This window comes from Bombina bombina, chromosome 2, assembly GCF_027579735.1.
Source record: "Bombina bombina isolate aBomBom1 chromosome 2, aBomBom1.pri, whole genome shotgun sequence".
In the NCBI taxonomy this organism is placed as follows: domain Eukaryota; kingdom Metazoa; phylum Chordata; class Amphibia; order Anura; family Bombinatoridae; genus Bombina; species Bombina bombina.
Genome location: NC_069500.1, coordinates 375,254,316 through 375,273,820, shown reverse-complemented (window position 1 = coordinate 375,273,820; position 19,505 = coordinate 375,254,316). Strand labels below are relative to the sequence as shown.

At 37.4% G+C, this 19,505-nt stretch overlaps 1 protein-coding gene across 1 annotated transcript in view; it reads right to left on the bottom strand.

Moving 5' to 3' along the window:
* The window catches only part of TMEM132B (transmembrane protein 132B), an 847,178-nt gene that overhangs the window by 47,037 nt on the left and 780,636 nt on the right, over window positions 1–19,505 (bottom strand). Inside the window, exons 7-8 of the mRNA XM_053701851.1 lie at window positions 18,852–19,057; window positions 6,947–7,220 (exon numbers count right to left, since the gene is read on the bottom strand). Coding sequence (XP_053557826.1) covers window positions 6,947–7,220; window positions 18,852–19,057 — 480 coding nt within the window. The remainder of the gene's footprint in view (window positions 1–6,946; window positions 7,221–18,851; window positions 19,058–19,505) is intronic.

Genomic DNA, 19,505 nt, shown 5'->3' with positions numbered 1-19,505 from the left:
AGCCAATCGGAATTCGAGGGACGCCATCTTGGATGACGTCCCTTAAAGGAACCGTCATTCTTCAGTTGGACGTCGCCGGATTAAGATGGGTCCGCGGTGGAGGTCTTCAGGATGGAGCCGGTCCTCATCGGATGAAGATAGAAGATGCCGCTTAGAAGATGATGGTTGCTGGTCCGGATCTACTCTTCTTCCCGGATAGGATGAAGACTTTGGAGCCTCTTCTGGACCTCTTCAGCCACCGGATGATGGATCGCCAGCCCCCGCTTGGGTTGGATGAAGATTTTGGAGCCAGGACCGATCGGTGATACCCGGTGAGGTGAAGACAAGGTAGGATGATCTTCAGGGGCTTAGTGTTAGGTTTATTTAAGGGGGGTTTGGGTTAGATTAGGGGTATGTGGGTGGTGGGTTGTTGTGTTGGGGGGGTATTGTATGTGTTTTTTTTACAGGCAAAAGAGCTGAACTTCTTGGGGCATGCCCCGCAAAGGGCCCTGTTCAGGGCTGGTAAGGTAAAAGAGCTTTGAACTTTAGTAATTTAGAATAGGGTAAGGCATTTTTTATTTTGGGGGTCTTTGTTATTTTATTGGGGGGCTTAGAGTAGGTGTAATTAGTTTAAAATTGTTGTAATATTTTTCTTATGTTTGTAATTATTTTTTTATTTTTTGTAACTTAGTTCTTTTTTATTTTTTGTACTTTAGTTAGTTTATTTCATTGTAGTTATTTGTAGGTATTGTATTTAATTAATGTATTGATAGTGTAGTGTTAGGTTTAATTGTAGGTAATTGTAGGTATTTTATTTAATTAATTTAATGATAGTATAGTGTTAGGTTTAATTGTAACTTAGGTTAGGATTTATTTTACAGGTAATTTTGTAATTATTTTAACTATTTTAGCTATTAAATAATTCTTAACTATTTAATAGCTATTGTACCTGGTTAAAATAAATACAAAGTTACCTGTAAAATAAATATTAATCCTAAAATAGCTATAATATAATTATAATTTATATTGTAGCTATATTAGGATTTATTTTACAGGTAAGTATTTAGCTTTAAATAGGAATAATTTATTTAATAAGAGTTAATTAATTTCGTTAGATTTAAATTATATTTAAGTTAGGGGGGTGTTAGTGTTAGGGTTAGACTTAGCTTTAGGGGTTAATACATTTATTAGAATAGCGGTGAGCTCCGGTCAGCAGATTAGGGGTTAATGTTTGAAGTTAGGTGTCGGCGATGTTAGGGAGGGCAGATTAGGGGTTAATACTATTTATTATAGGGTTAGTGAGGCGGATTAGGGGTTAATAACTTTATTATAGTAGCGGTGCGGTCAACTTGGCAGATTAGGGGTTAATAAGTGTAGGCAGGTGGAGGCGACGTTGAGGGGGGCAGATTAGGGGTTAATAAATATAATATAGGGGTCGGCGGTGTTAGGGGCAGCAGATTAGGGGTACATAAGGATAACTTAAGTAGCGGCGCTTTGCAGTCGGCAGATTAGGGGTTAATTATTGTAGGTAGCTGGCTGCGACGTTGTGGGGGGCAGGTTAGGGGTTAATAAATATAATATAGGGGTCGGCGGTGTTAGTGGCAGCAGATTAGGGGTACATAAGGATAACGTAGGTGGCGGTCGGCAGATTAGGGGTTAAAAAAATTTAATCGAGTGGCTGCGATGTGGGGGGGGCCTCGGTTTAGGGGTACATAGGTAGTTTATGGGTGTTAGTGTACTTTAGAGTACAGTAGTTAAGAGCTTTATGAACCGGCGTTAGCCCAGAAAACTACTGACTTTTTTCTGCGGCTGGAGTTTTGTCGTTAGAATTCTAACGCTCACTTCAGACACGACTCTAAATACCGGAGTTAGAAAAATCCCATTGAAAAGATAGGATACGCAATTGACGTAAGGGGATCTGCGGTATGGAAAAGTCACGGCTGAAAAGTGAGCGTTAGACCCTTTTTTGAGTGACTCCAAATACCGGAGGTAGCCTAAAACCAGCGTTAGGAGCCTCTAATGCTGGTTTTCACGGCTACCGCCAAACTCTAAATCTAGGCCAGTGTAAATTAATTAATCATTTCTATCTGACTCCAGTAAGAATGGCAAAATGGACTGCGTCCAAGGCAGGGAACTGCTTCAAATGCATGGAAGCAGAGGCGGATCTATTACATTGTATATGGAGTTGCCCTAAAGTTAGACAATACTGGGCAAAGATTCAATTTTAGTTAAATAGCCATCTTAAAATCAGGACAGAATTACAGTCACACCAAATATTCTTCTTAAAAAATATCGGTGACAGACATCTTATTAATCTCGCTATATTGGTGGCACGTAGCCTGCTCTTTAAAAAATGGAAACAAAGAGAAACCCCAAGTATTAGAGAATTTGTAAATGTTATCAAAACCCAGATGATTCTGGAAAGACAGAATTTGAAGGCTGGATCAGAAAAACAATATAGAAGATATTTTAGTAAATGGGAAAGCTTCATAAGTTCTTGGCCCCTGGAGCTGCAGACTCAATTTCTGGAGCCATTCCAGAATGCAGTCCCATTCCAAATTTTATCATATCCGGAGCCCTACCTAGGCAATGGCTAATTGAGAGGGTCAGATAATAGAATTAAAATAAATAAATTAAAATATCAAGAGTAGGTCTTTTTTTTCTCTCTCTTTTTTTTCCCTCTTCTTCTCTCTTTCTTCCCCTCTCCTTCTTCCCCCCCCCAGTGCCCCCCCCCCCTGTTAAATGTGTCTTTGGGCGGGAGGGAGTTGATGTTGAATAATATATTTATAGGTTGGTTGTATAAAAATGTAAATGTAATCCACGGGTTAATACAGGAACTGGACAAGGGTTCCAGGTACAAAGGTTACTAACTTTGAGTACTTGCAGGGAAAATTGCTAGCTTTGAGTCACAGCAAGTTAGTCGAGTCTTTGTGTTGTGGATACATGTTTTAAGTACAGACTGATTCTAGATTATTTGTTAGGAAGAATTATGTATATGCTAAATGTATGAGAAATGTATAATGTTTTATTTTGGGTGACCATTGGTTATTATCTTTTTATTTCTTTGTATGTCTATGTTTGTATTTGGAAATTCAATAAAAATAATTTAAAAATAAATAAATAAATAACCCTGGAAAATATAAAAGGGATATTAAATTAAATTAAAAAGGATTCAGATAGAGCATGCAATTTTAAGCAACTTTCTAATTTACTTTTCTTCGTTCTCTTTGAATCTTTATTTGAAAAGCAGGAATTTAAGCTTAGGAGCCAGCCCATTTTTGGTTCAGCACCCTGGGTAGTGCTTGCTGATTGGTGGCTACATTTAGCTTGCTAATTAATTTGGGTTCAGTGGCCTATTTCTCTTTTATTAATTATGATTATTAATATTCCCTTATATGAACATGATTTCATTTGCAGTGCACAATCCACAATTTACATTGTAAACTGTTATTTTGTAATCATAATAATAAAAAAGTTATATTTTAAGGATATATAACTGTATTGTTATTTTTTTTTCTGGCAAACATTCTTGAATTGACTATGTGATGGGGCATCATATATCTAGTTTATTCTTCCAACTTAGTTTACTTACATATACTTTTCGCTGCCTCTCACACACCTCTGGTTCTAATTTAGAAACCACAGGATAATTAATTTTCCCTTCGCTTCTTTTTATTTGTTTTGTTAATATGTGTATGTAGTGCATGTATGTATGCATGTATGCATGTATGTACATGTGTGTGTGCACATACATATGTACACACATATATACTGTTCATACATACCCATATATACATACACACATACAAAACAGAAGTATGAGTGAAATACTTTATTTTAATGTGTTTGGTCTACTTTATTTTAATGTGATTCTAGCCTTAACACTTTACTTTAGGTCTCCAGTAGTGTTAACTTTTTCAGTGCAATTATGTGTGGGCTTAAACACAACACATTATTTACCACATAATATAAGCATTGATAGTATGGCCTCTCTATCCATTGAAAGTATAGGGAGTGCTATAAATATGTGAGCTGTGCTAACGTTCTCTAGTACAACTACTTTATTAAAATTACTTGAAACTATGTGTAAATATCAAAGGGTTAGAAGTGTGGGGGTTTAAAGGGTCGGTGTACAAAGATTATGACAAACTGCATTGAATAAACTATGCAACAGATAAACAAATGCCCGTATATAAAATACAATTTGTAACTGTAAAAATACTTCCCTCAAAGTCTCCTTTGCAGTGTGTTCCCTTTGACAAGGGCATAGCAAGTATGTAGAGCAGTCCCACCCCACACAATGAGATATAATATACAAAACAAATGTCCACACATGCATGTATTAAAGGAACACTCAATCAAAATTAAACTTTCATTATTCAGATAGAGCATGCCATTTTAAACAACTTTCCAATTTACTTCCATTAACTAAATGTGCACAGTATTTTTATATTTAAACTTTTTGAGTCACCAGCTCCTACTGAGCATGTGCAAGAATAAGTGTGTATGCATTTGTGAATGGCTGATGGCTGTCACATGGTACGTGTATGCATTTGTGATTGGCTGATGGCTGTCACATGGTACAGGGGGAGTGGAAAAAGACATAACTTTTAAAATTGTCAGAAAAAAAATCTACTATTTATTTGAAGTTTAGACTAAGTGCTATTACATTGTCTTGCAATTGTTGATTATGCAAATCTACTGTGTTGACTGGTCCTTTAAGCTTGCCAGTGCTAGTACCGCCTTTCTGTTACAAAATCCATGAGAAATCAGCTCTTTTTACAGAGGCATAAATATTTATGTATCAAAGTAGCATCACTTTAATACTGCACACATACAGGCATACAATTTCTGTACCTTTACTACTTGTTAAAAATAAGACATTTTTAGGGAACACTATCCCTTTAAGATGGAGAGGAGCTGATATTTCACTATAGCAGCAACTAGAGGCTTTGACTATAGTAAATAATACAACACCTGCAAGGATGCTACTTATTTTTCCCTTTGATATTGTTATTACTTCCACCCAGCTCCTAAATCATCACATAATTAATTGCAGTTTGGCTAGCGCACTTTTCTACAGTCTGAAAATAGAGGATTTCTTGCTTTTGTTTATGTTTTAACCCTATTAATGGAACCAATCATTGATGGTGAATGGTACTAATGTGAGCCAGGATTACACACTAGACATTCTTCTAGACACAGCTGCATGTCTCAAAGTGCTTGTCTAGACTTGATTTGTTTGTTTCCGGTAACTGTTTGTGTGCACAAATGTTTGTATGTATATAACAGATTCTCGGTATAAGTGACTACAGAATCCCAAGGAACTAGTAACTTCTTCCAATCACACTATACAATTTCCAGAGTTAATAAACTTAGACTAAAATAATGTGATTTGATGATGATTTTGAAGTGTATGTGGCATTTTATCTTTCTCATTCTACACTAATTGAGTGAAATCTTCTGTATTCAATGTGATTACAGCACTGAATACACATCTTCCAAAACTATTATATTCCAATTATTCTCTGTTAGTCTCACTTGCTAACTAAAAACATTTCCTTTCCAATCCAACACATCTAAATATTTGCAGAAAATAGATGAACTAAAATCTAACTGATTTGATAGGCCTAGCTGCTAATGTCAGCTTGAAGATACTGGACCATGTTACTGACAGCTGGAACCTCATCTACCCAATAATGTGTTTAGGCAGCAATACAATGCATAATAAAATGATGTGCTGTTTATAATCTGTTCTTTATGTGCATTTAAATGTAAGTACACATACACCATTTAATTCAAGCAAAATAGCACTGAACGGGTATAATGTAACTATAATTGTACTGCACAGATCATATGTTGCACAAATCACAAACTGATTCATATCCATTCTATAGTTCAAATGTAACTGCAATGTTGCAATGCTGGAGAATTTGTTGAAAGGGTGTTCTATATGAAGTTTATTTACTTTATAGTAAAGGGGTATATATTATTCAAATCCAATAGAAGAGTCCCTCAAAGTTGTTTCCACTTGTTTTTTGTGAGAATCTGGTGGATTACAAGTGGATAGTTAACATTTTTAACACTGCCAAACGTTTTTTTAGCACACCCTATATGTTTAGATCCCTAAACTCGAGTGATAAAAAAAATTACTTTGGACGCAAAAATAGAAGTACTATTGATTGGGCTCAATCAATGTTAACGCACAATAGTGTCAACAATTTTGTTTTTCGCTTGTAATCTAGGCCTAGCTTCATAATGGATCAAACCCTTTTAATACTTTCTTTATTTTTCATAAAATCAAAATACACAAATAGATTTTATGACCCATTACACAGAACACCATCCCAAGGTTTATTTTTCACTTAACAAATCTACTATTAATCATAATCACATTATTCATTTGTTGTTTAACTGAAACACTAACTGGTTACATTTTATGTTTGTACAGCAGCCATTACATTTTGAAATGTTACCACTGCATTTTTCTGTGGTTATTTAATCCTCTACCAAGAGGTTAACAAACACTTGAAGGGACATAAAACAGGTTGAGATATGTGCATATCCTAAAAGGGCTAATTAATTAAAAATAGTTTGCATTCATATCAGTGTTTAGACACAGGCATTTTATTTCAATGTGTTTACAGATTCTAGGCATGCTCCAGCAGATAATCCCTATTCACATTTGAATTCTACCAAAAGCAACCATAGATATAGATACAGCCATAAAAGGAATTGTGTGGGGGGAGCTAGAGCTTTACAATTCAGAAACTAAAAAGAAAGGGTTAGTGACGAGGCACTGCAGTATAAATTTGCAGGTAAAGTAATTAAAGTACATATTATATTTTGTCTCTATCCCAACTTGTTTTATGTCCCTTTAAGTATTAAATATAAACGGCATGTTTGCAAATGCTTTTCTGTAGAATCTTTATACAATCAAACTACAGGACACCATTTATAACTATACCTGGACAGTGGTTATTCCTTGGTCTCTGCCAACTAGAACTTTCCCAGATTCCAATGTAGCAATTTTGGGATCTTCTACCTTCATGAAATCACTCACAAGTTCAGTAATATCAAACTGCCAATCAGGACCCAACATATAGTTAATTTGACCTCCGACATCAGACGGCTCTGCTACAAACTGAGTGAAGACACGCACCATTGCATGCTGGTACTGCAGGGAACATCCTCGCCCTTTCTTCTCATCATCCTCTTCATCTTCACTGTCTCTGGTGGGTCTACAAGGACATAGATCACACAATATAAATATATTTCAATAACATCTTTTTCATATTTCCTTGATCTATTTTTTAAGACTCCCACAGGTTTTAAAATTACTATGTACAACTACAGTTTAAGTGGCATCGACAATACACATGTCACAATTGTCCCATAATTTTTCTATCACTAGCAGCCTAAATAATGGGCATCCGCAGAGATGTTTCCATGGGGGGAGAGAAAAAAAATTAAATGTGCCCAGACAATAAATAAATATAAATCAATTAATAAATATATATAAAATCAGTGGTTGAAAATTATTCCAAAATGCTACTAGTCCCAGGAAGAAGCTTACTAGTTTACTAGTACACTATACATTTGCTAAACTTTAATACACATTCATACATTTATTTATTTATTTATTTATTTTTGGGGGGGGGGGGGGTATGTGTAATAAAAACATAATTTATGCTTACCTGATAAATTTATTTCTCTTGTAGTGTATCCAGTCCACGGATCATCCATTACTTATGGGATATTCTCCTTCCCAACAGGAAGTTGCAAGAGAATCACCCACAGCAGAGCTGCTATATAGCTCCTCCCCTCACTGCCATATCCAGTCATTCAACCGAAACAAGATGAGAAAGGAGAAACCATAGGGTGCAGTGGTGACTGTAGTTTAATTAAAATTTAGACCTGCCTTAAAAGGACAGGGCGGGCCGTGGACTGGATACACTACAAGAGAAATAAATTTATCAGGTAAGCATAAATTATGTTTTCTCTTGTTAAGTGTATCCAGTCCACGGATCATCCATTACTTATGGGATACCAATACCAAAGCTAAAGTACACGGATGATGGGAGGGACAAGGCAGGATTAAACTGAAGGAACCACTGCCTGAAGAACCTTTCTCCCAAAAACAGCCTCCGAAGAAGCAAAAGTATCAAATTTGTAAAATTTTGAAAAGGTGTGAAGCGAAGACCAAGTCGCAGCCTTGCAAATCTGTTCAACAGAGGCCTCATTTTTAAAGGCCCAGGTGGAAGCCACAGCTCTAGTAGAATGAGCTGTAATCCTTTCAGGGGGCTGCTGTCCAGCAGTCTCATAGGCTAAGCGAATTATGCTCCGAAGCCAAAAGGAAAGAGAGGTTGCCGAAGCTTTTTGACCTCTCCTCTGTCCAGAGTAAACGACAAACAGGGAAGATGTTTTGCAAAAATCTTTAGTAGCTTGTAAGTAACACTTCAAGGCAATGACTACGTCCAGATTATGTAAGAGACGTTCCTTCTTCAAAGAAGGATTAGGACACAATGATGGAACAACAATCTCTTGATTGATATTCTTGTTAGAAACCTCCTTAGGTAAAAACCCAGGTTTGGTACGCAGAACTACCTTATCTGCATGAAAAATCAGATAAGGAGAATCACATTGTAAGGCAGATAGCTCAGAGACTCTTCGAGCCGAGGAAATAGACATCAAAAACAGAACTTTCCAAGATAAAAGTTTAATATCAATGGAATGAAGGGGTTCAAACGGAACTCCTTGAAGAACTTTAAGAACCAAGTTTAAGCTCCACGGGGGAGCAACAGTTTTAAACACAGGCTTAATTCTAACCAAAGCCTGACAAAAAGCCTGGACGTCTGGAACCTCTGCCAGACGCTTGTGCAAAAGAATAGACAGAGCAGAAATCTGTCCTTTTAAAGAACTAGCTGATAATCCTTTGTCCAAACCCTCTTGGAGAAAGGACAATATCCTAGGAATCCTAACTTTACTCCATGAGTAATTCTTGGATTCACACCAATAAAGATATTTACGCCATATCTTATGGTAGATTTTCCTGGTGACAGGCTTTCGTGCCTGTATTAAGGTATCAATGACTGACTCGGAGAAGCCATGCCTTGATAGGATCAAGCGTTCAATCTCCATGCAGTCAGTCTCAGAGAAATTAGATTTGGATGATTGAAAGGACCTTGTATTAGAAGGTCCTGCTTCAGAGGCAGAGTCCATGGTGGAAAGGATGACATGTCCACTAGGTCTGCATACCAGGTCCTGCGTGGCCACGCAGGCGCTATCAGAATCACCGATGCTCTCTCTTGCTTGATTTTGGCAATCAGTCGAGGGAGCAGAGGAAACGGTGGAAACACATAAGCCAGGTTGAAGAACCAAGGAGCTGCTAGAGCATCTATCAGCGTCGCTCCCGGGTCCCTGGACCTGGATCCGTAACAAGGAAGCTTGGCATTCTGGCGAGATGCCATGAGATCCAGTTCTGGTTTGCCCCAACGATGGATCAGTTGAGCAAACACCTCCGGATGGAGTTCCCACTCCCCCGGATGAAAAGTCTGACGACTTAGAAAATCCGCCTCCCAGTTCTCTACGCCTGGGATGTGGATCGCTGACAGATGGCAAGAGTAAGACTCTGCCCAGCGAAATATGTTTGAGACTTCTAACATCGCTAGGGAACTCCTGGTTCCCCCTTGATGGTTGATGTAAGCCACAGTCGTGATGTTGTCCGACTGAAATCTGATGAACCTCAGGGTTGCTAACTGAGGCCAAGCTAGAAGAGCATTGAATATTGCTCTTAACTCCAGAATATTTATTGGGAGGAGTTTCTCCTCCTGAGTCCACGATCCCTGAGCCTTCAGGGAATTCCAGACTGCACCCCAACCTAGAAGGCTGGCATCTGTTGTTACAATCGTCCAATCTGGCCTGCGAAAGGTCATACCCATGGACAGATGGACCCGAGATAGCCACCAGAGAAGAGAATCTCTGGTCTCTTGATCCAGATTTAGTAGAGGGGACAAATCTGAGTAATCCCCATTCCACTGACTTAGCATGCATAATTACAGCGGTCTGAGATGCAGGCGCGCAAATGGCACTATGTCCATTGCCGCTACCATTAAGCCGATTACTTCTATGCACTGAGCTACTGACGGACGGAATGGAATAAAGGACACGGCAAGCATTTAGAAGTTTTGATAACCTGGACTCCGTCAGGTAAATTTTCATCTCTACAGAATCTATAAGAGTCCCTAGGAACTCTTGTGAGTGGGGATAGAGAACTCTTTTCCACGTTCACTTTCCACCCATGCAACCTCAGAAATGCCAGAACTATCTCTGTATGAGACTTGGCAATTTGAAAGCCATCTAGATATGGAGCCACCGCTATGCCTCGCGGTCTTAGAACCGCCAGAAGTGAGCCCAGAACCTTTGTAAAGATTCTCGGGGCTGTGGCCAATCCGAAGGGAAGAGTTACAAATTGGTAATGCCTGTCTAGAAAGGCAAACCTTAGGAACCGATGATGATCTTTGTAAATCGGTATGTGAAGGTAGGCATCCTTTAAGTCCACTGTGGTCATGTACTGACCCTCTTGGATCATGGGTAGGATGGTCCGAATAGTTTCCATTTTGAATGATGGAACTCTGAGGAATTTGTTTAAGATCTTTAGATCCAAGATTGGTCTGAAGGTTCCCTCTTTCTTGGGAACCACAAACAGATTTGAATAAAACCCCTGTCCCTGTTCCGTCCGCGGAACTGGATGGATCACTCCCATTACTAGGAGGTCTTGCACACAGCATAGGAATGCCTCTTTCTTTATCTGGTTTGCTGATAACCTTGAAAGATGAAATCTCCCTTGTGGAGGAAAAGCTTTGAAGTCCAGAAGATATCCCTGAGATATGATCTCCAATGCCCAGGGATCCTGAGCATCTCTTGCCCACGCCTGGGCGAAGAGAGAAAGTCTGCCCCCCACTAGATCCATTTCCGGATAGGGGGCCATTCCTTCATGCTGTCTTGGGGGCAGCAGCAGGTTTTCTGACCTGCTTGCCCTTGTTCCAGGACTGGTTAGGTTTACAGGCCTGTCTGGAATGAGCAACAGTTCCCTCTTGTTTTGAAACGGAGGAAGTTGATGCTGCTCCTGCCTTGAAATTTGAAAAGGCACGAAAATTAGACTGTTTGGCCTTTGATTTGGCCCTGTCCTGAGGAAGGGTTTGACCCTTGCCTACAGTAATGTCAGCAATAATTTCCTTCAAGCCAGGCCCGAATAAGGTCTGCCCCTTGAAAGGAATGTTGAGTAACTTAGACTTTGAAGTCACGTCAGCTGACCAGGATTTAAGCCATAGCGCCCTACGCGCCTGGATGGCGAATCCGGAATTCTTAGCCGTTAGTTTAGTCAAATGAACAATGGCATCAGAAACAAATGAGTTAGCTAGCTTAAGCGTTCTAAGCTTGTCAATAATTTCCTCCAATGGAGCTATATGGATGGCCTCTTCCAGGGCCTCAAACCAGAATGCCGCCGCAGCAGTGACAGGCGCAATGCATGCAAGGGGCTGCAAAATAAAACCTTGTTGAATAAACATTTTCTTAAGGTAACCCTCTAATTTTTTATCCATTGGATCTGAAAAAGCACAACTGTCCTCAACCGGGATAGTGGTACGCTTTGCTAAAGTAGAAACTGCTCCCTCCACCTTAGGGACCGTCTGCCATAAGTCCCGTGTAGTGGCGTCTATTGGAAACATTTTTCTAAATATAGGAGGTGGGGAAAAGGGCACACCGGGTCTATCCCACTCCTTGCTAATAATTTCTGTAAGCCTTTTAGGTATAGGAAAAACGTCAGTACACACCGGCACCGCATAGTATCTATCCAGCCTACACAATTTCTCTGGAATTGCAACTGTGTTACAGTCATTCAGAACAGCTAATACCTCCCCAAGCAATACACGGAGGTTCTCAAGCTTAAATTTAAAATTAGAAATCTCTGAATCAGGTTTCCCCGAGTCAGAGATGTCACCCACAGAATGAAGCTCTCCGTCCTCATGTTCTGCATACTGTGACACAGTATCAGACATGACTCTTACAGCATTTGCACGCTCTGTATCTCTCCTAACCCCAGAGCTATCGCGCTTGCCTCTTAATTCAGGCAATCTAGATAATACCTCTGACAGGGTATTATTCATGATTGCAGCCATGTCCTGCAAGGTAATCGCTATGGGCGTCCGTGATGTAATTGGCGCCATATTAGCGTGCGTCCCCTGAGCGGGAGGCGAAGGGTCTGACACGTGGGGAGAGTTAGTAGGCATAACGTCCCCCTTGACAGAACCCTCTGGTGATAATTCTTTTATAGATAAAGACTGATCTTTACTGTTTAAGGTGAAATCAATACATTTAGTACACATTCTCCTATGGGGCTCCACCATGGCTTTCAAACATAATGAACAAGTAGGTTCCTCTGTATCAGACATGTTTAAACAGACTAGCAATGAGACTAGCAAGCTTGGAAAACACTTAAAACAAGTTTACAAGCAATATAAAAAACGTTACTGCGCCTTTAAGAAACACAAATTTTGTCCAAATTTGAAATAACAGTGAAAAAAGGCAGTTACACTAACGAAATTTTTACAGTGTATGTAACAAGTCAGCAGATCATTGCACCCACTTGCAAATGGATGATTAACCCCTTAATAACAAAAACAGAATAATAAATGACAAAAACGTTTTTTTTTTTTTTTGTTTTTTTTTAAACACAGTCACAACAACTGCCAGTCTACTGTGATTGTTACCCTCCTCAAACACGACTTTGAAGCCTTTTGAGCCCTTCAGAGATGTCCTGTATCATGCAGAGGGAAGCTGAATGTCTCTGTCAGTATTTTTATCTGCACAGAAAAGCACTAAAATAGGCCCTTCCCACTCATATTGCAACAGTGGAAAGCTTCAGGAAACTGTTTCTAGGCAAAAATCAAGCCAGCCATGTGGAAAAAACTAGGCCCCAATAAGTTTTATCACCAAACATATATAAAAAACGATTAAACATGCCAGCAAACGTTTTAAAATACACTTTTATAAGAGTATGTATCTCTATTAATAAGCCTGATACCAGTCGCTATCACTGCATTTAAGGCTTTACTTACATTACTTCGGTATCAGCAGCATTTTCTAGCAAATTCCATGCCTAGAAAAATATTTTAACTGCACATACCTTATTGCAGGAAAACCTGCACGCTATTCCCCCTCTGAAGTTACCTCACTCCTCAGAATATGTGAGAACAGCAAAGGATCTTAGTTACTTCTGCTAAGATCATAGAAAACGCAGGCAGATTCTTCTTCCAAATACTGCCTGAGATAAACAGTACACTCCGGTACCATTTAAAAATAAAAAACTTTTGATTGAAGAAATAAACTAAGTCTAAAACACCACAGTCCTCTTACGACCTCCATCTTAGTTGAGAGTTGCAAGAGAATGACTGGATATGGCAGTGAGGGGAGGAGCTATATAGCAGCTCTGCTGTGGGTGATCCTCTTGCAACTTCCTGTTGGGAAGGAGAATATCCCATAAGTAATGGATGATCCGTGGACTGGATACACTTAACAAGAGAAATAAATGTCTTTATCCAGACTACTTATAAATGAAAATAGAAAGAGCATATAGTTGTATTTATTAATGTATTTAGGGCTAGATTACAAGTGGAGCTCTAAATATCGCTTGCTCGCAATCGATATTAGCAGTTCACCGAGTAATACCAGTGCACGCTAATGTGCGCTGGTATTACAAGTTAAGCGCAATGCGAACCTAAGCTCAGCAAAGGGCGTAAGTAGCACAGCAATGGCAGCAAATATAAATATATATGTATATGATTATATACATATATATTTATGTGTTAGTATGTGTATATACACATATTAACACATAAATATATACAGTATGTATATATGCATATACATATATATTTACAGGGAATACACAGTTCCCATAGACTGCAATGCAAAGGCACTTTTCAGAGCAGTTTTTTTTAAAACACCCCATTCCTGCCAACTTGACCCCCAAAATACTGCCTAGTGCAGTTATTTTATTAAAACACTGTATTTTGGAAGCATTTGAAACATTTTTATCAAATTAGCCAGAGATCTGATCTCTGCTTAATTTTATAAATGCTAATTGCTACTGCGAGCACCACTTGTAATCTAGCCCTTAGTGTTTTGTTTATTTGATTTGTTGCAATATACAGTTATAACAAAGAAAAACAAAATTAAACACAAAAGACCCAACATAAAATAACAAATAAACAGATAAACTGCTAACAGTACATTACATTAGATATACAAAATGTACATTTCTCTATTTGTGCTATTGGTAAAACTTTTAACAAACTATTCCAGTATGGGAGTAGTAGAACACTGCACAGAAAGTGCCATTAATAAGATACCTTATTCTCTGCTGCTGTTAAAAGGATGGTGAGAGTGGTATAATATATAGAAGTCATGGTGCAAAGTTTAAGATCACTGGCAAAGTGCACACCTTCCTCCCACTATCACTTGTACAGAAGGTCTGACCATTCAAATAAATATATAAACCTGCATAAAGGCTCAGACAATAATCCCAGATGCCTTCCCCAGTGTTTGGGACACATATACACACACAGAATGAAGGAGGGAAGTGACCTCATGCAAAATGTTTTGCTTACAGGAAACTCAATCCTCACTACTGTACAATGCATGCTGAATTGCAGAATAACAATACTGAGAGTGAAATAGTGAACTATAAATTTCACAATGATTTATAACTCTCAGAATACTGTGCTTCTCCGTCTAAAACAGAACTACATTTAAAGGAATTAAAAGAAAAAAATGGTAATTCGATTGTCTTTTCTTCTGCAATTTGTACTGCAGTTGGAGGAAAAAATCAAGGGGGGGGCAAATGCCCCACATTGTCCCGCCTTGTGGACCCCCATGGCCTAAATAGGAGTGGGAAATACAGGTAGTAGCGAGCTTGTCATGCTAAACACAAATTATTCTGCAGATGTCATACTATGGCACCTTTGTTAATTTACTGCATAAAAATATACCATATATATGACCACAGCATAACGATAGAAAACATGGTGCTTATCTGCAATCAAATCTATTTTCAATGCAAGTTCCTATCTCATGCTGGTCAGGATTGGTACACACCAATTAAACTTTTTACTAAGTCTCAAGACACAAGGGGGGGTACAAAAGGTGCAAAAAAGCTAAAATTATTTTAAAATATATTATTTGCTTTAACCAAATTGCTAAATGTATTTTAACAGTATAGTGTCAGTTTAAAGGGACACTGTACCCAAAAAAATTATTTTGTGATTCAGAAAGAGCATGCAATTTTAAGCAACTTTCTAATTTACTCCTATTATCAAATTTTCTTCATTCTCTTGGTATCTTTATTTGAAATGCAAGAATGTAAGTTTATATGCCGGCCCATTTTTGTGAACAACCTGGGTTGTCCTTGCTGATTGGTGGATAAATTCATCCACCAATAAAAAAGTGCTGTCCAGAGTACTGAAACAAAAAAAAAAAGCTTAGATGCCTTCTTTTTCAAATAATGATAGCAAGAGAACGAAGAAAAATTGATAATAGGAGTAAATTAGAAAGTTGCTTAAAATTGCATGCTCTTTCTGAATTACAAAAGAAAAAATTTGGGTTCAGTGTCCCTTTAAAGAATGAGCAAATTAGATGATAGAAGTAAATTGGAATGTTATTTAAAAATTGTATTCTCTACCTGAATCATGAAATAAAAAAATTGGGTTTAGTGTCCCTTTAATATAATATGCACAGTTATCTTTACTAGTTTTGAGGATGAACTTTAATGTCCTGTTATTCGAAGACATAATACCTGAATACTAACAAATGCAACCTTTAGCACACACAGCACAGAGCAAGTTGCTGACAACTTGCCCTCGCTGTCTGAGGAGTAGACACAATGCTCTCATGTATTCTAATTTAGAAACTAGCATACCTGTGCTGTATGCAATGTGAAGTATAATGTAGATTTTTGTAATGCATACATTAAGGTTGCAGTAAAGTAGGCCTAAAATGAATATGTGAAGTTGTGTAGCAATTAACGGTATATTAAACTCAAAATAAAATTAAAGGGACATGAAACTAAATTTTTTTCTTTCATAATTCAGAAAAAGAATGTGATTTTAAACAACTGTCCACTTTACTTCAATTATTACATTTGCTGTCTTGTCTTGTTATCCTTTGCTGAAAGTTTTTTTAGCTAAATTGGAAGTTCTAACTAAATCATGAAATCATTTTTTGGGTTTCATGTCTCTTTAAGGAAAATGAAGCATATTAAAGTATAACTGCAATACACTTTTTTGTCTTTATTTTACTTTTGCTGCAAAATACCTAAAAAATGCACTTGCTCCACTCCCTCATGAAAAGCTGGAGTGCATACTGTGTACATAACTATGGAGACTTTACTTGACCCTGCAACATGTTACACAATTTATATAAGTGCCGGAGCTCATCTAGCTTTGGTACTAATTTACCATTGGAAAATTGAATAACTAGTGAATGAGGAAGTGCTCACAAAGGCTAAAGTGTGGTCCTAATAATTAAAAAGAGAAGAGATAAACCTAAAAATGTATAGCTGAGTCATATATTTAATAATGTTACAATGTTAAATAAAATCATATATTTTAATGTATTAAGTACAATAAAAACCTTATAAAAACACAATGGAATATATGTGCATATATACATAAACAGAATAACAATAATAATAGTGCAAAATACATTAAAAAAAAAAAAAAAGCTCCAGAGAAATGTGAGAATAGTTAAAGCCGTGTAAAGTCTCTGTACAGCAAACTGTGTAATATATCCAAAAATGATCTAAGCTTCAAAAATAGTGCCCCAAAACTAATCCTAGTTTGGTATGTGTCCCAAAAACTGCAAGAAAATAACAATAAAAATAGGGAATCAAACAAATAAAAAATGATATCCTAGATGCAAATCCGAAGTGGTGGAAACCTGAAAAGAAAAACAACAAAAATAATGCATACACTTTAAAATGTACTGGCCCATGCCCAGTGAATAGGGCTTACCAGAACCCCTAGAAGGTCACAGCAATAGGAAACTTGAGCTGCAATAAACTTGAAGACGCGTTTCGGCCTTAAACAAGTCCTTTATTAAGACTATTGCTAACTCACAATAACATAATATAAATAGAAAATAGTACCCTTTGCAATATATAAATAAAGTATGTTACAAAGCTGTTTTACTATGCATAATAAAAAAATGTTATATTACAATCACAAAGTGTTTTGTGCCCTGTTAAAGAGGATAGTCCTGTTGTGCTACTCTGTACTGCTGTTTTCTCTTTCGAAGAGGGAATACATCAAGTGATTTAATGGAATCTTTGTGAGAACTTCAAAAGCTCATAATCATATACTTAAAAATGGATGCTTATTATTTTAGTTTTTGCTATTTAAAAAAAATGACACCAACTTTTTTCCTGTGCCTCTGGCGTGTCTAAAAGCTAGAGATAAGTAGGTTGTCTAATAGACTGGAATGGATGATATTGAAAACCCCATTGAAAAGCCATGTAATGCACTTTGCACATGAATTCTGATGAACTGAAATTGGGACCAGTGAGAGGAGTTTTCTCTTATATACAAAGTCTGATAATACAGCTAGTGCTAGCTCTCACTACTTGTATTTTAAAAGGTTATTCTGCCTCGATTAATTATTACAAAAAAATATTCTATGAATCATTTTGTTTCCTCAATTTAATTACCATGCAAAGGACATGCAAAGGACAATCCTATATTGTCTTCTTCTTTATCCTGCTTTTAATATTTCCAGTACTATCCAATTCTCAGTATGTTTACCGTAAAGCAGGGTGTACACACCTTTCAATGTTATTTATGAATATGAACAATGTTTCAAGCCTGCAATAGGCCCTAAGTCTGAGGGCCTATTGCAGGCTTTAAATGTTGCTCTCTTTATTTTGTACCTAACCTATGGAATAATAAAGGTCTTTTAAGGAATTTATGGTGGCCTGAGTCTTCATGAAAAATGCTTAATAGTGAGGACTTGGTAAGTCTGTGACTCCGTGCCCCTGCTTAAGGTGTGCTGTTTTCCTATTCTTTGAATTTTTTACAATGAAGGGATATGAAATCCAGACATTTTATTTTGTGATTCAGACAAAGTATACCATTTTTAAAAAGTTTCTAATTTCTAACTTCTATTATCAAATTTGCTTCATTCCCATGATTTTCTGTGTTAAGGAGGCATACGTCTCTACGTTTCAAAAAAGATACTGAGTGAACCAGAAAAAAAAATGTTAAAAATATAAGTAAATAGGAAAGTTGTTTTAAATCACATGTTGTGGGGTAGATTTATCAATGTGCGGGCGGACACAATCCGCTATAGCGATCATGTCCACCGCACATCGATAAATGCTGTCTGCATTTATCATTGCAAAAGCATTTCTAGTGAAATGCTTGTGCAATGCCGCTCCCTGCACATTCGTGGCCAATCAGCTGCTAGCAGGGGTGCTGTCAATCAACCCAATCGTATCCTCAGAGGTGGCAGACGAGTTAAGGAGTCTTAAGACCACTGCTTCTTTAATTACATTTCCGGCGAGCCAGAAAGTAAGGGGGTAGATAGCAGCCTCCGCTGCTTGGTAAATCTACCCCTCTATCTGAATCATGAAAGAAACATATGGGTTTCATATCCCTTTAATCAATCTTTAGTTGTTATTTATATAGGCCAAGTTTGGTTTGGGTTGCACAATGCTCTTTAATGCCACATTAATACATAAAATATACACACCCCTTAAAATCGGTCTCTGCTCTTTAGAATCTGCTCATTATTACAAATACATTACTGATCTGCAAACTTACCTTTTATTAATGTTGACTGGGATCCTCCATCCTTTGATTTGGCTCAGTTCCGTGTCTGAAATCTCTATTTGCAGTGGAAGACGAGGAGTCCAAACGGTTATCTCTAACTGCTTAGTAAAGTGCTGGTATGTGAAGTTTACAATGGTGTCCACTTTACTTTTCATCTCTTTTCCATTGACATAAATTGAGTCACAGCTGTCTGAAACCTGAAAGAAGACATTGTCTGTTATTATAAACCAAGAACCAACAGATATTCTCCTGGCAAAGAGGGAATCAGCAAAGCACTGACAATTAGATATAGAATCTCCTTTGTGAGAGTAAAGGGTACAGAGGCTACGCAGAGCTCTGAGAATATTGCCTGTTTACATTCTAAACCAATTAAACAAATTAAACCAATCAAATCACTCTCAAATACAACCATTGTTAATTCAATAACAAGAACAAAAAACAATTAATTTCAAACTATACACTGACTCAAGTTCTGAATGGCATGAAATATTAAGATGACTTCACATCTTTATTTGGAATATGCACTTATTTTAAATTACTCAGGTACAGTTTTGAAGATTATTATATAGACATATAAACATATTAAAGTAATATTTCAGATGTGTGAACTTGATAAAATACAGTTTCATTTAAAGGGACATGAAA